This window comes from Podarcis liolepis (genome assembly GCF_965112155.1).
Source record: "Podarcis liolepis genome assembly, chromosome: 2".
NCBI classification, from domain to species: Eukaryota; Metazoa; Chordata; class Lepidosauria; order Squamata; family Lacertidae; genus Podarcis; species Podarcis liolepis.
This window is the reverse complement of record NC_139555.1, coordinates 53,353,517-53,377,105: the sequence shown is the minus strand read 5'-3', so window position 1 is coordinate 53,377,105 and position 23,589 is coordinate 53,353,517. Positions and strand designations below refer to the sequence as shown.

The following is a 23,589-nucleotide window of genomic DNA, read 5'->3' as shown; positions in this document are numbered from 1 at the left end:
TCACCAAGTGTGTTTAGTTCTCCTAAAACAAGGCAGCTTCCATATTTTAAGCCTACCAGCTAACTTTGTGTGAATTTTATCCGTTTAAATCACAAAACTGCTCCTTGTCATTTTCTAATCTGCCAGGTAAGGGCAGTCCAAAAGCTGACAGGTAAACCTATTGTGTTGGGCCTCCTTTAATTTACGAGCACATTTCTTGTTTCTTGCGCAGGCTATATTATCAACTGTTGTGGAAAGACAGGGTCTCAGCTGGTTTGATCTGACATAACTTAATGTTCATGATTATTGCAGCTGAAACTGAAGGAAGCTTGCGGCCACTTCTCTGGCATAGATGCTGTTTGTTTATACCTGACTGAAATCTACCTGATACATATTAATGTTTGACAAGGCACTTTTTAATAGAGAAAGTGAAAAGGTATTTTGGTGTAAATACGGATAAAATCAGCAATATTCTATGGTCTGTTTGGTGCTTGTGTACTGAACTGAAAGCAAATTAAGTAGATGCTTTATAAATACACTTTTTCATGGGCGACTACAGTGGTACCTCGGGTTAAGTACTTAATTCGTTCCGGAGGTCCGTACTTAACCTGAAACTGTTCTTAACCTGAAGCACCTCTTTAGCTAATGGGGTCTCCTGCTGCTGCCGCGCCGCTGGAGCACAATTTCTGTTCTCATCCTGAAGCAAAGTTCTTAACCTGAAGCACTATTTCTGGGTTAGCGGAGTCTGTAACCTGAAGCGTATGTAACCCGAGGTACCACTGTACCAGTGTGTGGAATGCAGAGGCCATGCAGATCCCTGTTGCCAACCCATGGTACCAAACAGCACTGAAGAATGTGAGGAACACTGAGAAGAGCTTTGCCTATCTTCAAAGTGGTCATGCAGGCATGCCACTAACACCAACCTGGAGGGCGGCAACGGGCCTCTTCTGTGGTGGCTCTCCCCAGGGAGGTTTCGCTGGCGCCTTCATTATACACCTTTGGGTGCCAGGAGAAAACATTCCACTTCAACCAGGCCTTTGGCTGACTAACATCCTAAATCCCTTTAAATGTGTTTGTGGGAGGGGGTTGGGGGTTATTGGTTTGTTTTGCTTTTATTATGTATTTTGTGTTTTTATCTTGTATTCTTATGCCGTGAACCACTCTGAGATCTACAGATGAAGGGCAGTATATAAATCCAATCAATCAACAGAGCCAGAGATTCAAAAAGCCCTTAATGATTCCAGAGCAGAATGGAAATCAGTCACAGCCCTCATGAGAGGAGATGCTACAACTTCCAGTTCACTAACCAGTTTGTGAGATATGAAAGAAAGAGGATTTGGCAAGAAGTTCAGTCCTGTACAAACTGAGCATACCTTTCCCCTACCCCCACCCCAAGAACTTGAAATTAATTGTGAGGGAGGAAGAAACTGTTACTTTGCCTCGACAAGCCAAGGAGGGGGGGAAAACCATGCCTTTCCATTTTTTATTCAATAAAATGTACAAAGTAATAAAATCTCTAACAGGAAGGTGATACAACAGAACCATTACAAAGATGGCTGAATTTTCCAATGGCCTCATGTAGTGCTCTGAGGCAACTATGTCTTGTCTGAATTTAGCGGAAACAGAAGAACATGGACACAATACACAGATCTACTTGGTCTGCCCCCCGTCCACCTCCCACTACCCTGCCCCACCACTTTCTGCCCCCACCCTTCCCCAACACTAAAACTCCTTGGTTGATTCTGCCCAAGTAAAACTGGCTAAATAAACAGCTCATGTCATTAGTTTCCCATCTTTAATCCAATCCCCTTCTTACAATGTGTTATCACACAAGCACTCACCATGTACAATTACATACTCTTAACTTAGTCACCTGTCAGATTTGCATGCATGTAAAAAAAAGGGGGGGGATATTAAGGCTATGAATAAACAGAAAAGAAAACCCGCAATATTTTTTAAAGCTAGGTAGCGAGTAGCATTTATGAAACATAAGGCTTGAGGCTTATTGATTCTTCAAAATCTGAACGCTTCTTCAAGTTGCTCTTTCCTTCTTAAATATCAAGGTACCATTGCTTAGTTTTCTCAAATAACAGTTTCCCCCTTCCCTTCCCCCCCTTCTCCCCTCCCTGAGTACTGGGTGCTTAACTCAGAGATGTTATATTGGAGCGGCCTCCTGGAGGTGCTACAATGCGCTTGCTTGCTGCACGAACACCTTCATCAATTTGGGTACCTGCAGGGCATACACAAGATGAAAGAGGGGGAAAAGCAGGAAAAGGAAGTTAGGTGCTTTTCTTCACAGGGCTAAGAAAAAGTAATACAGTGGTACCCCGCAAGACGAATGCCTCGCAAGACGGAAAACCCGCAAGACGAAAGGGTTTTCTGTTTTGGAGGCGCTTCGCAAGACGAATTTCCCTATGGGCTTGCATCGCAAGACGAAAGCCCATAGGGAAATGCTGGCGGTCGGGAGCAAAGACTTTCGCCCACAGCCGGCCTTCAGAAGAGGACATCTTCTGAAGGCCGGCGGGGGGCAAAAGTCTTTGCTCCCCCCCCCCCGCCTGCCTTCCCCCCCGCCTGCCCTGGGCAATCTTAAAATGCTGGCGGGCGGGAGCGAAGCATTCGCTGCCGACCCCCAGCATTTTAAAATCTCCCCGGGACAGCAGAGAAGTCTCTGCTGTCCCGGGGAGATTTTAAAATGCTAGGGGTCGGGAGCGAAGCGTTCGCTCCCGCCCGCCAGCATTTTAAAATCTCCCCGGGACACGGTCCCCCAGCATTTTAAAATCTCCCAGCGAAAGACCTGCTATGAAGACTATTTTCTTGTCAACCATAAAATCTTAGAACACAATTGTTTTGGCACAGGTACAGCTAGCTAACTAACTCTGGAAGTATCTATGCTCACCATAAAGGGAGAAGTGGCGGCAAATCATATAAAAAGTAGATGACAGTCAACCATTCCACAGCAAAGAGTGGCACCTGGTGTGGCTTAACTTTCCTACTATTTGAGATCCCTGATAATCTGAATAGGTGGCTACAAATCTAGTGTGTGAAATCCACTAGTGGTCTTAACACATAAATGCTGACAAAGGTTACAATAAGCATATGGAATGAAAAGACGTCCTCTTCCCTTCTCCGCCTAATAGAATGAAACAAATCTCAAAACTGCCAGCTGGGTGAATTTGATTTTATTGCAGCTAGAGAAGCTGTACTAAATACCAGTGGCACCTTTTCCCTTGCCTTCTGCCTAGAGGTGTTGCAATCAATGTACCATCTTCTCACCCAATCAATGTACCATCTTCTTACCCAATCAGCTTAACAGATAGCTTACCCGATAGCTTACCCGATAAGCTAAATCCAGACTGGTGGAGATTCCTTACTGGGGGTGTCTGCCTGGTAGGTGATCCCCGAGTAGAGCCTGCAGGAGTGCCCCCTTTAGGTGTAGTGGTCAAGTCAAACACAGGCCCATCATACATGCCCCTTGGCACAGCATGCATCTCAGCCATCTGTCACAGGCAAGAGAAAAAAGCAATGTATTAGGCCAGTGGTTCTCAACCAGTGTGCCATGGCACCTGGGGTGCCTTGAATGGTGGTCAGGGGTGCAACACTGGCCTCTGTCCCTCTTTCCTTCCTTCCCCCCTCCTCTGATGCCCTCTTGTGTCTCTGCCTCCCAAAGGCTTCCATAGCTGTTTGTTGCAGCAGCTCTGGCTACAAGCTCCCCAGGCAAATGGTGCCTCTTGGGCTGGTCACAAGGTGCTTCCCAGGTCCCTGTGGGGCAATGTGAGGAGACACCTCTCTTTGGGGCAGGGGGTGCCACTCAGAAACCAGGGGCGGTGGCAGCGGCTGCCCAGAGGACTCCCAAGGGGAGAGGAGGCTGAGGGAACATTCCACAAGGGAGGGTGTTCAAAAAAGGGTGAGAGGCTGCCAGCTGTGCAGATAAGGGGTGACATAACTGGGCTTCTGAGCCCCACAGGGGTGCCACATAAAGAATGTATTTGGTCAAGGGAGCCGTGGACCAATAAAGGTTGAAAACCCCTGTATTAGGCCTGGCTTCCCTCAACTGTCGGCTCAACTGTCAGTGCAGAGGCCTTCACAGACTTCTCCATCATTGTCTCACCCATCCACAATTAGCAGAAGGGTGGGAGTGATATGATGGTTTACTACAGATTTTGGTCTCGTAAACACATGCTACCAAGCAAGGCAATCTGAATAAGGAGAAGCTCTCTGAGGAAGGAACTGTAGCCATGCATTTCTCATTAATGATACACAGAAAGGGTCCCTTCTCAATTGTAGAAGCTACTACTCTATGGCTGCCTCTATGACAAAGATAATGTCTGAAGTTCATGGCTGTAAGAGAGGAGACCGCATGACAGCTGTACCCAACATAAGCATGATACCTTCTAGAAACTAGGACAATGCTGGCTACCCCCATGTGAATCAGGGCTTCTGGTAGTATCTTCACAGCATGGGAAAGAGCTGTGGTGCACAGTTCCCTTGCCATAAAGCAGTATGAAGGAAGAGACACCATCATTAAAACCCTACATACTGGGCTTCTCTATCTTACCTTCCTCCTTGCTTTGATGCGCTTGTAGACATAGTCTGAGAAAGGGGTGCCAGGAATGAAGCGTCCTGTCCCCTGTGTCACATGAAGGTTGCCATCTTCCATCATTATCTTCCCCTGGCATATGACAACCAAGGGGGCTCCACGTAGCTCCATTCCTTCAAAGATGTTGTATTCTGCTGCCTACAACACATTGGAGTCAGACTCATTATGCATCAAGCCACCAGCCCACCTAAACCAGTGCCAAGTCTAACCCTCTACCCTGCGGGCCTACCCCTGCCTCTAGCCACCTGGCTGCTGACCAGCAGAGTACTGCTTCTTATTTTAAATTGCTTTTAAATTGTGTTTTAAAAAAAATATCTTTTAAAATTATTTTAACTGTTTTTAGCTGGGTTGACTGACACCCTATGCCCTTTTAAAATGTGTGTGTGTGTGTGTAAGAGAGAGAGAGAGATTGAGTTCTTGTTGATGTGATTATGTATTTTGCGGTTTTGTATTCTATTTTATCCTGTGAACCACCCTGAGACGTATGGGTATAGGGCGGTATATAAATTTTTAAAAAGAAAAAAAAAAAAAGATACACTCTATGAAACCCAAGAACAGCAGGTGGGGGATCATTCTGTCTGGCAAGCTGAAATGCTTGTGCTAACTAAATGATATTAGCACTGCATTGCATTCCTCCTAAGGTCTGAAAACACACAAGCATTCAGGACCAAAACTTTTTGCCCTCAAGAGATGAATGCTTTGGCCCTATAGCCTAAACATCTTTTTTAAAAATAAGGAAATACATTTCATTTTTGTTTGCTACTTCATTTCTGTGAGGATGTGGGTGGGCTAAGGCAGACTGAAGCAGAAAAGAGCAACCCAGAATGAAGAGAGGACAAAGCTGTCCAGGGCTCAGGTTCCTATATTCCTGTGCTTAACTTCACAAACTGACCATGTCAGTTTGTGAAGTTAAAAGACTTACTGACCAGCAAAAGACTTACTGATTGGTGGCTTTTAGCAGATACAATTTTCACTGCATCGGGATCCCATATGACAAGGTCACTGTCTGATCCAACAGCAATTCTGCCCTTTCTTGGGTACATGTTGAAGATCTTGGCAGCATTGGTGCTTGTCACAGCCACAAACTGGTTCTCATCCATTTTCCCCGTAGCCTTTTGGGTATGAATCATAAAAGAAAGATAAGGCAAGTAAAACAAGTTACAGTCACAGGAATAAAGAAGGTCCCAAAAATACAAATCTCAGATATCAAATGCCAAGATAAAGAGCTGCATCTTCAGAGTACATCGGAAACCATATAATGAAGGTGTCAGATGCCCCTTTGTGGGGAAGGAATTCCACAGCCTAGGAGCTGCCACAGAGAATGCCCTCACCTGGGCCACCACTAGGTAGTGGAACTACCAAGAGGGTCCTCTCTGCCAGTCTTAATACCCAGAGGGTCTGTAAGGAAGGAGGCAATCTCAGATAATTGGGGCATATGTCATATAAGGTTTTAAACATTAATGTGAGCACCTTGAATTGGGCTCAGAAACAAGCTGACAACCATGCAGCTGTTTTAAACAGGGGCTATACGGGTTACAAAGGGAAGTTTTCATTTCCAATAGCTGAATAATTCAGTTTCCTTTATTCTGGATAAAACTAGTATTATTAAAAGAGCAGGTCATTAAGCAGATTCACCTTAAATGCACAACCAATATATTCTGGAGCGTTTCTCCCAATAAGAACCTCCACAGACCCTTTGATCTGTCATCTGAGGTGTTCCTCCAGGTCCCCCCCTCTGAAGGAGATTTGAAGGGTGGTGATGAGGGACAGGGTCTTTTCATTTGTGGCTACCTGCTTTGGAATGCTTTCACACTAAGGTCCACATGGTGCCAATATATTTGATGGATTATGACATAGCTGTCTATGGTATTTTTCTGCTGCTGTTTTATTGGTTCTGTTTTATAAGTTACTGTACGGCTCTGATGGTAATGTATAGTTCTTTATTATGATTTTACGTTATACTTTATGCTCCTTAATTTTTATGTCACTTCAAGACTTCTGTGAGGCAAGCAACTAATACACTGAATAAATAATACAAGTAATATCAATCCCCACCTCCCCATCCTCTTCTCTTACCACTGCTTTGTCCCAAATAACAGACATCCGTTCCTCAATACCATTGGTCCCCTCTGGGATTGCTGTGAAGTTGTCTTTTCCAATTGCTTTCTGCGCTGTACTGAATGTACAGTGTGCACTTCCTGAGACTTGGAGGTCACCACTAGCTCAGAGACAAGCAACAAAATGTATTAGTTCAGTCATACAAGAATGCTTTTATCTCCAAGTAGTTTACTGAAAGTTTCCACTCTCTGTAACGACAGCAGCAACAAAAATGAGGGCACAGAACTGTAATTAGCATAAATGTGAACTAGAAAAGTAATGTATAAAAGAACGTTGTGACTAAGTAGCAATGCCCAATATTGCTTTTTCCCTCCTCCTCCCACATCTGTTTTCCTTTTGTGTCATGCCTTTTAGATTGTAAGCCTAAGACAGAGACAGTCCTGTTTACTGATCATTGTAAACCTAAACCTATTCAAGAACCTTTTTCAGCTGAAGATTTATTTGCTCTTGAAAAATGAAGCAAAAAAATTATTGCAGCTAGCACCAGATTGATTTGATTGCAGACAACTGAGTCAGACAACAGATCAGTGCCAACACTGTGCTTTAAAGAAAGTCTGCTGATGCAAGTCTATTCACATGAACAGTGTTAAGATGAATCCACAGTTCCTGTGAAACCAGAAAGTGTTTTTCATTTTCATGGAAGGAGAGCCATGATCTTGCAGGAGTTCACAGGTTCCACATTATAATGCTCAGGGGGGTACAATGTATGTGAGCAGGATTTTTTTTAGAACAGCATATGATTAGAACCAGCTCTCAGTGTGAAAATTAGATACTGGAGTCACAAGAGATTGCCCACTAGCAGTGAAATCTTCAACGACATACTGTCAAAATGTTATGTGAAGGAGAGAGAAATAAAACTGGTTGGCTGCCTAAAGCATCTGCTTCTTGGTTTGTCTATTTCTTGGTAAAGGTAAAGACTTTATTACTTTAGCCACACCTAGAATCTTTTACTGGAAAGGCATCCAGATTTCGTCTATGATAGAATTGCTACATTGTTTCTATTCTACCCTTTCCTGCAATGTAACAAAACCTTGACCCACATAATCCAAAGTATTTCAACCACTGTATGAAACAAGCTTTTAGCATAACCTATTAACTTAAAATTGTTTCAAAGTTCATGTAGTGTCTAAAGACACTAAGTCATTTGCTTTCATCCATTATATTTATCTGCTTGTGGCTCTAGAGGGCAGCAACAAACAATGGTCATAGCCTAACAATCATACCAAAGACTATGCAAAGAGTTCCATGGAAACTTCCTGCTTCCTGGCGTCTGCTAGCTGCCGGGGACTTAGCTGAAAGGATGCACGGTAATTAAGAAAAAAAAGGGGGGGGCTTAAAGCCTTGTCTAAACACTAAAAAAGGAAACTATAGAGATTGTTTGCCTTCCAGATGGACCCTGTGTCTGATTTTCTGATTCAAAGAGTCTCTGAGCCTCGTGGCCTCAGTCTGGGCTTCAGAACACAAGTCCTAATCCAATGATAATCTCCATCTCCTCTTAATAATTTGGTGCCATATGTCTGCTTTACTACACAGAGAGATTTGTGTCAGTCAGATTTGTTCTGCTAAAAACTAGCTAACTAACAGGCATGCAATCCTCCTAAAGACTATAGCCAAAAGAATATTGAGCAGAGAGTTTAAGAAAAGCAGGCATGGTTCCTTTTTTCCAGGACTTGGCCACTTCATATGTGTTATGAAATATTTTTTTCCATGTTGGTCAGTTTTAATACAACTCACACCTAGTTTATTCAGTCTTCTCTTCAAGCCGCCAGTCAACGGATACAATTTGAAATCTGAGATGCACCTCACTATTTCCAAACATGAAATCTGAGATATACCTCACTGTTTCCAAACATCAAACCTTATTTCTAGTTTCTGGGTGCTCACTAATCCAGGTCTGTGCCAACATGCAGTTCAGCTAACTACCCCCCAGTGCTAAATGACCCACTTCTTTTGTTTTTCTATATGTCTAATTTTTTTAGTAAATATCCCTTCTTTTTCAGCATCACCGCTGTCCTCAGTTTGAAGCTGTCTTATGAGCTATTCCAGATGCAAATGTGCACTTGCAATAGCAACACCTCAGAATGCTCCAAATGAACAAGGCAATATAAACAGAATCTGGAAAGTCCCCAGTTGAGTGGGTGCAGTTCACTACTTTCCTGTTTATGTTAGCTCTAAACATCATCTTACTATTCATTTTCCATAGGACTGGTTGCAAGAGAGAGTATTTCCCTTTCTCGCTATAACCAACCTGGCCAGTAAGGAGTTGATGTAATCAGGGGTTGTTGGATCTGGACTCAGCGGAGGGGAGGTCACAAATGCAGCAGCTTTTGCCCAGTTTTTGCTCCAATAGTGTGTTCCATCTGTTCCAAGACTGGCTGCAATTGGCTCGCCAAACACTACATTACCTGATGGTGAAAATAACAACAGAGATTTAGGGCAAGGACAATACATTTTACAGAAGGGGAGAGGGGGAGCTAGGCCTGCAGCTGCTTCTGTTGGCAGAAGTACACATTTATAAAATTAGTGCCATCCTCAGTTAGTTTAGCTCTAGAATATGGCAGCCATAATTAGAACCTGCTGCAGACCGCATATATCACCTATGCTTAAAGAACTACATCGACTTCCGGTCTTTCAAGGACAAATCAGACTGCCTTTAAAGCTCTAAACCCAGGGTTCCTTAAAGGAGTGTCAGACTAGGACTTGGTAAATCAAGGTTCAAATATCCTGTCAACTAGTCCAAGGGGAGCAGTGACATCACTGATAAAGATGGCAAGCTGAGCAGCTCTTTCCTCCTCAGCCAGATGAAATAACAGATTAAATGTACCCCAAATCCTAAAACTATTTAGATTTAACACTGACCCTGAGAAGGATATATCACAATGAGTGAAAGAACGGACTCTGAAGATTCATTTTAACATCATAAACTGACTCAATAGATGGGTTCTGATGACGTTGAAGACGGACCCACGATGGTGCCAAAAAACACAGACTATGTACAGAAGACACTGAGCTGGCAAAGGGAATCTTGGATAAATTTCAAAAGGAATTATCTGAAGAACGGAACAAAGCACTGACCCCTTTGAAGGACAGTGTTAAAGGTATAGCTGATAAAGAGCCTCATCTTCTGATGTAAGAAGGCTAAAATAAGCAGGCCTCCTTGATGGCAGGATCCTCTTCCAAGTGAATTCACTGCCCACCATGCTTACTCCTTTTCAGGAGGATCATGAAAACCTTCTTTAGGGGAAGCTTTGTGGCCCTTGGTCTATTTCAGTTATGTTTTTGTATTCTTTTAATTGGCTGCTTCTGTGCTATTGGTTTTTGTTCTTCTGGTTCAAGAGCGCTTAATATGTGGCCCTCCCATTTTGGCTGGGGCTGCTGGGAGTTGTAGTCCACAAGATGATTACCCTTATTCTAGTTGTTTTTATATTGATTTCCTTTTTTAAAGTCATTCAGAGGCTACAGCCATTCTAGCAAGCCTTGTAAGTAAGGTAACAAAGATGCAGCTGCTCACCTTTTTTTCTGGCCTGTGAAATCAGGTCAGCAGCACTCTTGCTCATCACTTTGGTCACATATAAGGGGCAGTTGGTCTGGCTGGCAATGGTGATTGCACGGAAGACAGCTTCAGCCTCCAGCTGAAACAGAGAAGGGGCTGTGAGCTCAGAAAACAGCAAAGGAGTTCAGTAACTTTGCATGACACAATATATTCCACTTCAAAGCATGACCTTTCCATTCCCTTAAGAAAGTTTGGAACAGCAACAAAAGAATGATCCTCAAATCCTGAACAAAGCAGAAGCATTAAATTCTAAAATGCTTCCCTCACTAACCTTTCCAAAGTCTACCCAACACAGTATCAACTTTCTATTTTATGTGTGATGGGTGTTTCTTGCACAACTGTCCTCTCTCTCTCCAAAGACTCCTTCATTCACAGTAGTTCATGCATTTTGCAATAGAAAACATTGCAAATCATGCACAGTAGCAGTTTTGGGCCTTGAAAGATGAAAGCTAACACAACCTGCTATGTGAGGCTATTATGTCTAAGCTTAGCTTGTGCATTAACCCTGTATCCCCCCATTGAACCCATTTAGTAAATGAAACCGGTGTTTGCTAAATAGAGAGATGTGCTCCATACAGCAGTCAGTTACTTAACAGGGGGAAAGGAGGAGGAATAATTTATCTTGTGTTTTTATATTTTTATCCAGAAGCCACCATGGGTACCAGTCTGGAGGAAAGGCAGGATAGAAATGAATATAATAATTCACAGAGAGACTGTTTAGGCTATGAATGGTCCCAAAGCAGCAGCAAAAAGGAAAAAATGGAGTTCACTAATTTGTTAGTGGTGATAAAATTGTGTATCATTTTTATTAACAGTTAACATTGAGTATATATTAGCAGCTGTTCTAAAAGCAACAGCATGCATTTCTTGCAGAGCCAATCAAACCACCTGAGCCATAGAACTGTGAGCTACAAACCCAAAATTTGCCAGTTTCATTCTTATTATATGTACAACCCACAATTACAACAATTTCTCTCTTCTCCTCATCTCCCTATCTCTCAGTCCTCAAGTTTAACCCTCACTGATTAAAACTGATCTTGAACTAAAGCTTTAGCTTATTTACTGAATAAGGCATGCAGCCTGAGTCTATTTTGTTACTTAACAATGGCTGTACTGGAAAAGAGGATGGTTTTCTGCTGGTTATTTGTTTAGGATGCAGTTCCAACCCAATTATGATGACTGTTTTCCCTTCCTATTGGCCCCTGCTGCCTCCCATGACATCAGAAGCCTGTAATTTTCATATCTTGCTTGCTGTTATAACTTTCAACACTTCAGCAAGTAAGATATCTTTGGAGCATTACATCATTCACTGTTCAGCCTGACATAATCTAAAATACCTTCTGACTGCCAACAGCTTAAATACTGATATTTTAAAAAGGAAAGGAAAAAATAAAAGAGTGTCCTGAAACAAACCATATACTGTAAGAAGAGGCTGTGGTAAGTAGAGGTTCAACTTTAGGCAAGCTTGTAAAAGAACCAAGGAATCAAAGTTTGAAAAGTTGTTCACTCAACCATCTGCCTATGCTGAAACAATTTCTTCTCTAACAAAGTGTCAAGAATATGTGAATACAATTCTTAGGGCTGTCTTACTTAAGAATATACAATTGGCTGTCTTGCCAATTGCTGAGGAAATGATTTAAATTCCATCTGTCAGCATTGTAAAGGGACTTGCCAAGAGTTACATACTTACGTGCACCGCCCCCCCCCCTAGAATCTGAATATCTAATGTTATTTGAGACCTAACTGCTATACAGCTGGGATGCTGGAAATTCAGCACAAGGATGTTTATGAGAAGCACCAGTAAATGCAAAACATAAATAACCTCCAAGCAAAGATAAGTTTGAAATATTTCCAAACCACAATTTCCCTGTTCCACAGGTGAAGGCAGCTATGAGCAACCTTCAAAAATCACTTGCTGCCCACAGGGATAAAAACTGAACTATTTGCAAAATATTGTTGCAATATATGTTCTGAATGTATTATTTCACTGTTATGAGCCAGCCTGAGAATATTTAAGCATTTTGTTATATAGCAGGTGATTATTTATGAACTAATTCTGCTGAAAATGAAGAGAGAGAAAACTTCATAGCAAGTGATTTAAGACATGCCTTTTATTACACACTTGACCAGCCAGCTGGAGGAAGACGGAAGAGTGCTGCAGCTGCTGTGTATGTGCACTGTTGCTTTCCTGGAGAGAGAGCACAACACCAAGGAAGGAGACTGGTGTTGTGCTCAACAAGGTATTTGCTTACAAATTTGAAAAACAAATTAACATCCAAATACAAAAACAATGTGGAACTTTGTACAGTAGTATGGCGCAGTCTTGTATGCTTAAAGGAAGCATGCTTTAGATATGTAGCTTCTCAGCTTTAAGTCTAGAGGAAATAGGCAATTAAGATCTTCATCAGGGTGATGGGGAATTGCAGCCCCAGGACAGCCAACTTGCTCCCCACCAATCTACAACACACGGAATCTCAATTATACCCCAGACATGTTCAGATTTCCCTGAATTATGGAGTAGCTTTATCCTAGAAATTTAAAGGAATCCCAAATAACATATTTTTGAATGGCTGTTTTGTGCAACATTCCAGATAACCAAAGTGGTGTGTTTTCCACATGGCTGCAACTATTCGGTAATGACTGAGGCTTGCGGTCCAAAAACCATACCACATGTGCCATCAGGATGTGTGCTAAGGAAACCATATGTGTGGTTAACACATCATCCTCCCCACAAGACAGTTCTGAGTCAGGAGTAAAGAGACTGTCCATGAAGTCCAGCGACCTTAGAACAGCAGCAGCACTATAGAGAGAGACTCGGGACAGCTGCCTGGGCAAACAACTTACATAAGTTTCAGAATTCCTGTCCTTTTTCTCAAAAATCCTCAAAACCAACCACAAAAATATAGTAAGCAGGGAAAATGTGTTACACCCTACCTACCAAGATGAATGGAAGATACCTTATTCCAAAGCCAGCTGTAGAAGCATGTTAGCATTTAACGTACACTGACCTTCCTATTTTAGAACAATTATAGTAATGAAAGTATTATGTGCAAATGTAATGCTCCTACCACTCCTGCTCCCTATGGGTATAAAGTTATACCTATTTAAACATAGTAATTTCCTTTGCTCTTAGTGCTGCAGAATTACCATGGCCAGCCCTGACTATAGCGCTAGGAATGTATGAAGGGTGTTTACTCTGTCAAAAAAACAACCCTCATTACCACAAGTGATAGTATAAAATTCAGCCTTAAACTAAAATGTGGATTAATAGGCCAAATAATAAAGAACCTGGATGCTAATATTAGCTGTAAGCAGAAATTAGATACTGGCAAATTTCTAGACAATTATTTTACCATGCAGATGCACCACTAGAGAGTGCTTTTAATTACCCTAATTTCCACTGTCTTGTTTCTCAAGACTATAAAAAGCAAAGCTGCAGGAATGTGCTATGGAATGCCCAGTTCGCCCAGGCAGGACTTGTGGGTTGCTTTTGGAACTGCACTGGTTCATGTTAGCCCTGGGAACTTAAACCATCTACTGCAAAATTGAGTGTGCAGCAGCAACAATCTGTCCGAAGGGTGTTTGTTGATTCATCAGTGACATCTTACCTCTTCTGGCCTACTAAGTACATGGCCCTCTGGGCCAGTTATTCCCATCTCCAGCATCCTAGCTTGCTCCTAAAGAATATAAACAGAATGAAGTTAAGAAACAGATTTAAGAATTTTTATTAAGGAGTAAATCTGAATACATTACAGTCATCTGAATATGTTGCATAGAGCAAAGTCTAAAGGTGTGGTTACCAGAGCTAGGATTACTGTGGTTAACCAATCCTAATACAGGAATGACTGTAGTTAAATGTTATATAGCCTTGGCTGACAGCTTATTATAGTTTTTTAAAAACTTATTAAGCTTTTACATAAGCTAGCATTTACAAAACGATTTTTGGAACAAAACACTATAGTAGAACTATAGTGCTGAAATCAAGATTTAAAGCCAGTGATAAATATCTGCAAAACCCAGGTACATCTGGATAATATGCTTGCACACAACTACTGTAAGTCTCAGAATTTTGGTACATTACCAGTTCTGCTGATTAATCAGAAGACATAAGACAAACTATACAGTATTCAGACAACATAATCCTACTTAATTGGTTAGAATTTCCAGTTGAAGGACAGAAACTTAAGTCAGGCATTTACAATCTCTACCTGATTGGGATCTAAGGACCCACCTGGCTCTCTCAGAATACATTTGTACAATGTGTCATGTTTTACACTAGTATACATACATTATTTCTGCTTACAATATGTGCTTTGGTCAAAGAGAAGATACAACAACATCACCTGTGCAACGATATCTCCATTTTCAGCATGAACTTGAGCTACTGCGCCAAGATCTCCCAAAAAACTAAATATCTCATACAACTGAAAAAGAGAAATTAACAAGAAAGCCAACATTAGAAAACATGTGGTTCAACATTTTCATGTTTCTGATTAGCAGAGATTTTATTTCTTTATTTATTGTTATTAGCACTGGACTTCGAAAGGGCTACCAAAGAGCTCAGGAGAAGGAACTAGACGTCCACACTAAAGGACTACTGGCTGAAGCCTATAAATTCTGGCTGCACTTACATGTGTTGTTGCCTCTTAATTAGATGTCTTGTGAGACACTGTGTAGCCCTCATAAAAAAAATGGGGAGGAGCGGTATTTGTATTAGATTGTAGTTGTCACAAATCAATGATGGACATTTTTACTGGTAAGTTAATTTCTGTCCTAGCATTTAGTCCTACATGAGGCCACCAAGAAGGCTCAAAATCACAAATTAAAACACATTATTAACCCTTTTAAAAGGCTGATAAGCAATGCATACAGCACAGTTGAACAGCTTAGTTCTTACCTCTGTATTTGACATCTGGTACAAATCCTTATAGGCCATGTAAACCATGAAAGAGTTAACACCTAAAGCAAAAGATTATATAAGAAGAAAAGTTGGCAAATAAGATTTTATTCTCTACTTCACGTCATTCTAAATCGGTACTCCACTAGTCATGTGAGGAATTACTCACACATAATGGAATGGGAATCTTTGGCAAGAGCCAGCAGCAAAAGGAAATTTTCTGTTTATTGTCCTGTTAGTTGATTCTCTGAAACATTGAAGTTATCTAGCCAAAGCTCTGTTGAATCTTAAATGTAGTCAAAAGCTTAAGAAAAGGGAAAATATTTATTGGGCATGTGGGCACCTTTTGGAGTGCTGCTTATAGAAATCTAACAAAGATGAGAGGACACTTTCAGGATCACACTGATTTAGTAGCCTGGAAGAAAGCATGCAAAAAGAGATTGAACCATTTGGTATTGGTATTGCAATACCAAATAACATCAGTACTATGATTTGTAAGCCATTTTCTACACTAAGATAATTATCACATAGAATCAAGAGTTACTTATCATACAACTGGGGAACAATTAATATCACTCAAAGGAGATAGTAAGAAAACTGTGGTTGGACCCAACAAATCTCAGCACAGAATCGTGCACTATATATTCTAACATACAATTAGAATGTGGGAAGACAAGGGATTGGCCTCTGGCATTGACGAACCTTTTTCTTTGATAAGTGTTTGCACTTCTTGTTTGACACTATCATTCCAGTGGGTAATGTCCACATTCAGGGAGTAGTCACAGCAAGCCTTCCCATCACCCCACTCTCGCCACTTCTCATATGCTTCTATGAGGCTGGACTCGGGCTCAGGAACAACATGATCAACTGTGAACAAAGGCAGCAAGCTGTAGTAAAGAATGAAGATCTTATGCTATTCCCTTCTGTCTGGAGATTTCCCTCTAAACAATTACCGTATTTACTCAAATCTAATTTTCCCCCCTTTTTGGCCAAATTACTGGTACGTTGCGAAAATTAAGGTGGGCATTCGATGGCAAATTTACATTCGGCAGCAAATTCATTTTTTAGATTTCAATGTTCTGAAAATAGAGCTGTGCGTTAGATTTGATGGTGCATTAGACTCAAGTAAATACAGTATGTCTTCTTTGCCCAAAGACTCCTGAAATCCTAATAGCCAACTTCATGGATCCTTCAAAAAATATGCTGTTCCCCAGCATTCTACAAGACACAATGTACCACAGAAATCAGCTGAACAGCTTTTCAAAGTCTCAGTCACTATGCTGTTTGGGGCAACCAAGTTAATAGCAAGGAATCCAGGTAAAGAAGAAACAGAGAAGATACTTCAGAGATAGGAATATTTTAGAACTATAAAGAGCAGTCATTGTCCAGGCATTTTCAACACAGGAGCCTCTACCATATTTGACAATTTGGGTCTAGAAAGTGAACCAAGAGAGCATGTCTCATCTTACTGCTTGTAATTTCTCAGATATGTCTAGAGTGCACTTACCAGAAGGAAGAATGAAAAAATAAGGCACTGTGCTTTGGATTAATAGTTCCTGGCATTATACCAGGTGCTTTTAGCAGGCTTTTGCTAAGAAGTGAGCGGGAAGTAGTAGCAGGTTGCCTCATCTCTTTCCTTCACTACGACTCATTAAAAAAAGAAGAAAGTTTCTTCCTAACATGCAGCTTAATTTACCTTTTTATTGCCCCTGACGTAATCCTCAATTTCTACTGCAGTTATTATGTGCAACAGACACTGCGGCAGATACTGCAGTTCTTTCAACACAAAAATGAAGGAGCAGGAAGTAAAACATTTTCAACCAACTGCAGTCACACTTGCAACTTGTCCTATGACTCAATAAGCCAAAAAAACCCTGCAGAACCATCAAGCCATGAACCAGAACATTCTAAAAACAAGAAGCAAGAATTGCTCTCCCATTTTAGTTTACTTCCTAGGCATGCTGGGAGATTGATTTGTCTTCTGAGGCATGCTCTACTATTATTATTTTTAAATCACAATTTTGTGCACGTTTATTCTTTGTTAAACTGCTGAAATGCCATTGACTAAAAGATTAAATCTTGATATTTGAGCAAACAAGACCTTCAACAAAAATCTCACAGTATAATGAAGCTAAGTTGGGTTATTGCATAAATCCTTACACTTCAGTAAGTTTTTCCAGAAAGCCTGATTTTTCCATGGAAGCTGTAACACAAACTTCATCTCGCTTTGGCGTCTACTGAAGTTCATTTGCCATAACTACACACTTTCTAGCTCCAAATTATTTCCATGGAGGATATGCATCACCCATTACATCTGATGACCAATGGAGCTGCAATGAGTAGAGCAGTTTTCAAGCATTTTTAAACATTTTAAACACTATAGAAATAAACAACTATGAACCAATAATGGCAATTATTGAGCTTCTGAGGCAGCCCTCAAAATGTTCCACAGCAAGGATGACTGATGTGGTAGATGGTAATGGACCACAATTCTGGCTGGGACTGATGGGAGCATGTAGAAGGACACTCAATGAACTGTACTTTCCACTTGTAAAACGTTCACCCTATCTTAACTATAACCAACATTATATCTATACCTAGCACCATATTATGCACCAGAAACAAGTTTTGTAATAATAAAAAATGAAGGTAATGTTTAGAAGACCCACAAACTGTCGAGGAAGTCACAAAGAGAGCCCCCCTCCACCCTTGTACTTACTGATCATGGTGGTCCCACCCGCCAAGGCTGCTTTTGTCCCTTGGAAAAAGTCATCCACTGCTGTCATCCCCTTGTATGGCATCTGCAAATGAGTGTTGACATCAATCCCTCCAGGTATAACCATCCTTCCATTGGCTTCTATGGTCTTCACTCCACCAGGGACTATCAAGTTGTCTCCAATTTGCCTGATTAAATAATAACAAACCAGTCTGATAAACACGTTTACAATGACAAATGTCATGTGCAATTTATTCCACAATAAGACAGTTCTTTCATCCACCATAACTGATCAGCAAACCAGCATATTTAGTACAGATTTCTCTTATACATTTTAGTTACTTTAGGCTGTAAAGTAAAGTATTACAATAATGGAGCAAATATATGTTTTTTATACTCCTTTTGCAAAAGAGTTAGGATTTGAGTAAATTTCAACAAACATTTCTTTATTTGACCTGCCTATTAGAAGAGTACGTATTTACCTTAAGCAAAATGTTCTCCATTTGGTATGGAGTATAGTAGCCTCCTGTTTTAAAAACTGGGGGGAGCAATTCCCAAGGTTTACAAGCCAAGCTTCAGCTTGACTAAGGGTCGTTTCACCCATGAACACCCTGCTCAGAGAAGAATGTACTTCTCCCAAGGCTTCAGAGATTCAGGCACCAACAATACGGGCATCTGCTGGACTTATACAAAGCCATGAAATATTTTCTGGTAATCAAAAGACTAGTGTTTCATTATGGATTGGATTTTCACTGTATGTGAATGTTAATTATATTTTTGGTATACGGTGTCATCGTAAGACATATGGACCAAAATGTTGGAAAGGCAAGCTAGATATATGTAATTGGACAATTTACATAATTTTCATGTGGGAAATTTCATGTACCCTATATATACCCTATCTCACTTAGCAAATGTTTCTGTTTCATCATATGTATATATCACAGAACAAGCTAAAGCTTCTCATGATGGAGAAACAGACATGGTGTGCATCACATACCGTGAGGTACATGCAAGCAATTTCCTACATGGAATTTATATTCATGTAGAAAGTTATGACATTTATGAAGCAGTTCTAACATTAGTTTTTAAAAGATATTTGTAAGTATCATTTGAAGGATAGAATTTATATTAACATTATATTGTTTTTCTTCACTGTATAGTTTATTGTAACTTGATATGTTTTCTGCTCTTTTAAGGCTCCATTTGGGAAGGCAGCATCTGAGTTTTTAAATGTATTATTTTGAATAAATAATAATATTTATTATTATTATATTTTGTATCAGCAGGTAGTGTTACTTTCTTAATTTGTACATTTGGCTTCATGTTTGTTGAGTTACAGTTACTTTTTCCACCAAACAGTTTTCATGCACATAGTAAAGACCAGTGAGGAAGACCAATATCAAAATATCTTTGAGTCTTGGGATAGTTTGCAAGTTTTATTTGTTTTGTTTCTTGACATTCCAGCGATCTGTGATATCTTATGAGCTACATCTGTTCAGTTATTTTGCTAATATACACTGTTTGCATTTGTATGCTTTTGCTTTGGTTATAAATAGCATTGTTTGTTTTTAATTGTCATTAGATTCCATTAAATTATATTTGGTGGAATTCAACACTGTTCTATTCCATCTGTGTAAGCATTTCAGCTTGCCAGATAGAACAATCCCCCTCTCCTCTTTCTGCTGTTCTGGGGGCTCTCCTGACTGATTTGAGCCAATTTTGAGGGGTACACAGGGAAAGGGGGGGGAGTCCCATTGTGCAAGCAGGAGTTCTTGTGCATGACTTCTGCTGAAGGGGCTTCTTAGGTGAATCCTGCCCTTCTCTCTCTCTCTGTTTCTCTCTCTGTGTGTGTTTACATTAGTTTGCAACTATGTTTTGAACCCAATCTTTTTATCAAGACTTCAGATTGTTGGGATTTATTTCCTTTTTTGTGATGGCCAACCCTTGCTTATCCCCTGGATTCAAAATTGAGAAGCATACTGCCTCTAAATATGGTGTCATTTAGGGCAGCTAGCGTGGCTATTCACAGCTGTTCACAGACCAACCTTCATGAATTAGGATAATTCGTTGCATTTATATATTGTATCTTCAAGGAGCTCAGGGTGCCCACAATCATCCAACAGAATGAAAGGTGCCCAGGTTCAGCCAGTAAGCTTCACAGCTGAGCAGGGATCTAAACCTCAGTTTCCCTTGTCCGAGCTTACAGCACTGCAGTGGCTGTAAGCAAGAAGCATTGAAGCAAATATTATGGCAGTGAATTCCAAAAGTTAAATGTGTGAAGAAGCATTTCCTTTTGTCAGTCCTGAACTTACTGCAACATCAGCTTTACTGGATGCAATCACTCTTCATTCACATCATTAAAATGTATAATGAGATCAGGTTGCTCCAAAATAAACACAAAAAATAACTGAAAAAAGATCAAGCTCCCACCTCTATTTACTACCAAAAAAATTAAAGCACCAACTGTACTCTTTGCAACCAATCAATTCCATGAGAATTTTGTCTGGATGTTAAAAATAAATAAACTTGTATTTTGCTGTAAATAAATAGGAGGTAAAAACAAAGCTTTTAAAAAATATTTTTAAAAGCCCTGTCTCCATATGCAAAAACAATTCTCAAGTCCTTAAGGTCTAAAAGTTAGAATTACTTGTTGCAAAAAATGAAAACTCCCAAATATAATGGACACAGCTGCTGAACTGTTCTTAAGTTTTGCCAGAGTTTTGCAATTCCACCACCATCAAAAAGCTCTATAAAACAAAGAAAACCCTTTCCCTGGGAGTTGACAATGAGTTCGCTATGTATTTGGACATCCACTGACATAGCCTTGTGCATTCTGTGCAGAATTCTTAACAGCACGTTCATTGTGCTATAGCAGTACAAGAAATACTATCTTCTTGCTTGAATCTCATCTTCCTCTGACCTGAAGGACTTACACAGCAATCCACGTTGCAGCTGGGGTGGTAGTGAACCAATGGATTCACTGCCACATCCACAGCCCTGTTGGCCAGGGTAGAAGCCGAAGGGCTGTAATTTTCCACTTTGTTTTGCTAGCTCCAGGAAACAGGCCTGCTTTGGATCCAGCAGATCCATCACCAACCCTATCCCAGCTTGTGCACAGTGCTCTTTTTCAGGGTACTACAACAGTAAATGCTGGTAGAAACACCTTAGGCAGTTGAATGCACTCCACTGTGCTTTCAGCAGGCACAGTGGGGGCCTCATCCTCACCAGCAAAGATATCGCTACCACACCCAAACCCCCTCTAACCACTGGTGGACCTTGGCATCTCAAATTTCAGTGGCACCCTGTGCAATGCCAAAATCTAGCCACCCACCTCCCACTCTACCTTGGAGCAATAGTGGTGGAGCTTGCTCCTGTGCCCCAAAAGTTACGTGCCCAGTGCGACCACCCCCCTAGAGCTACCTCTCCTCTAACATTGCCTCCTCTAGTGGTGCCAGGACTCTGGAGGACCTTGCCCCAGGGAACCTGGCTGATTCCTCTCTGGTGGCATTTAGATGCCAGGTAAAGACAATTTTATTCAAGCTTATAATTTGTCTGAATTTTGAGCTGAAGCTTTTTGTAAATTTCCTTTCTTCTTAACTGCTGTTTGCTTTTTGTTTCCAATTTTGATATTTTTTGAAAATTATATTGATTTTAAGCTGCTTTGGGCATCCTGTTATACATGATGGAAAGACAAGTGGAATACAAGTATAAATATATGCTCCAAAATGTCTTCTATTAGCCCTTCTGAATACATGCACAATTCCATTTTCTTTGTGCTTACATATGAGTAAGTTTTATACCACTAATACTCACTTCTCTAAGCCAAAGTGCCAAAATTGCAGAATGTCTTTTTTTAAGGGGGGGAGCTACAAGCCCACACAACCTTGTGTACACAAAGAACACTAGTTCAGTTTTAACTGAAGCAATTCCAACTCTTGCATTCATCAAAATGTTGATTACACCTAATAGTTATTCAAATCAAATCTGGCAGCTTGTGATACGACAGAGACAATGGCCGTTTTGCACGGGGGTTATGTTCCTAACCTGTGCCCATCAGCAGAGCCCTGTTACATCTCCGACCCCCCTTTTCCGGCCGCTTCCAGGTTGCAATGATGCACATGTGTGCAGCTACACACATACTGAACAAGCATAAAATGCTCGTTGCCTGTATACATCTTTTGGGGATACATTTTTGGGGTATAAAAAAGAAACCTTTAAACACAAACACCCCACATCTCTGTATCAATGAACTCACAACATTTGAAAAATTATTTGTGAGTTTTACATATTTTACAGATGGTACTCTTTCCAAATGTCTTTGTGGCAACAAACCAGCAGTTAATAAATTGCCTTTTTCCCTCAGGGTTTGAACACTTGGACAATTTCCTCCTCTTAAATATTATTTGATTCCCCTGTTGCTGCTTTTAAAAATATTTCCTGCAGAAGAATCTGGATATTTGCTTTTATACTTTAATGGCAAAGAACATTTGAGATCCTTGGCTATAAAATATCCCACAACTCAAACCCCACTGCACTGGGATTTAATCCTAATTGCATGTATTTACACACTAGAACAATTTCAGCCTTTAACCACTGGAGTCATTACTTTGACTTCATAAACATAACCAGAAGCCAGATAAAACAGAAAGCATAACAACTTTTGCCTAAAACCTCTCAGAATCTTAAAGACACAGCTTCTTTTAAGAAAATCTTTACCATCTTTAACTGCAATAAATGTAACAGTCATTTTTATGATGCAGTAGGCAAGCCAGAAACCAAACATAAATTACATTTGTCATCTCTTCTCTTTAGCAAAGGGTCTCCAAATACTATGACAGTTTAAATGCACTGATATAGAAAGCCATGTGCTGTAAATGACTTAATCATAGACTATTTGACATGAAGAACAAGACAGTATACATGCAATATAAACTTGCACATAACAATTTTTGGAATCCCGTTCCTCTCTTCAAGAGATAGATATATTCTGAACACTAGGAAAACAAAGAGTGGGCTGTGGGAACTGTATACCTACTTTATAAGACCATCCTCCATGTAAATGTCAGCATAGAATGACTGATCATCATTGACTATCCTCCCTCCCTTAATGAGAAGACGGTCGCTCTGTGAAGAGAAAGCAAAGATTTGTATTTGACAGATGTTATGCATATGTTTGCATCTCCTTTTTATAACCCAGGGTGTCCATGGAAAGAGTAACACAAAGCCAATGAACTGTGCTTAGTTAAAGTAGGCCCAATCTTTAATCAATTCCATCTCTGTTTGGCATAAGTTACAAATTATCTGCCCATTTCCCTAGAGCTGGATAGCTGATGCAATCCCACTGCTGTCCATGAACAAGCGGCAGTTTCACCTGGATGCTATTGATATTGCTACTACTGAACAGTTCTGAGAGTTCTTTTTTAACAGCATTCAGTGTAGAAGCTAATTTTGAGCACCATCATATCAACATTACATTTTGGGGGGGGGGCCTCACAACATTAAAATAATCTGCATTGGAAGGTGCAAAAGATTTAGTTCAACACTTGGACCAAAGGAAAGACTTACCAACTTCCTATAGACCAGGCATGGCCAAACGTGGCCCTCCAGATGTTTTGGGACTACAACTCTCATCATCCCTAGCTAACAGGGCCAGTGGTCAGGGATGATGGGAATTTTAGTCCCAAAACATCTGGAGGGCCAAGTTTGACCGTGCCTGCCATAAACCA

The 23,589-nt window shown here is 40.6% G+C and overlaps 1 protein-coding gene across 6 annotated transcripts in view; it reads right to left on the bottom strand.

Annotated features, from left to right (window-relative positions):
* Window positions 1-1,448: 1,448 nt before the first annotated feature.
* The window catches only part of DPYSL3 (dihydropyrimidinase like 3), a 52,760-nt gene continuing 30,619 nt past the window's right edge, over window positions 1,449-23,589 (bottom strand). For 3 of the 6 annotated variants that reach the window (XM_083487758.1, XM_083487761.1, XM_083487762.1), the window contains exons 2-14: window positions 22,899-22,987; window positions 17,864-18,048; window positions 15,847-16,011; window positions 15,145-15,206; window positions 14,591-14,671; window positions 13,856-13,924; window positions 10,206-10,326; window positions 8,943-9,099; window positions 6,653-6,794; window positions 5,518-5,688; window positions 4,535-4,714; window positions 3,314-3,476; window positions 1,449-2,209 (exon numbers count right to left, since the gene is read on the bottom strand). In XM_083487758.1, coding sequence (XP_083343884.1) covers window positions 2,121-2,209; window positions 3,314-3,476; window positions 4,535-4,714; window positions 5,518-5,688; window positions 6,653-6,794; window positions 8,943-9,099; window positions 10,206-10,326; window positions 13,856-13,924; window positions 14,591-14,671; window positions 15,145-15,206; window positions 15,847-16,011; window positions 17,864-18,048; window positions 22,899-22,987 — 1,674 coding nt within the window. In that variant the 3' untranslated portion in view covers window positions 1,449-2,120. Of the gene's footprint in view, window positions 2,210-3,301; window positions 3,477-4,534; window positions 4,715-5,517; window positions 5,689-6,652; window positions 6,795-8,942; window positions 9,100-10,205; window positions 10,327-13,855; window positions 13,925-14,590; window positions 14,672-15,144; window positions 15,207-15,846; window positions 16,012-17,863; window positions 18,049-22,898; window positions 22,988-23,589 lie in introns of all 6 variants that reach the window. The other 3 variants (XM_083487757.1, XM_083487759.1, XM_083487760.1) reach the window with 1 other exon arrangement.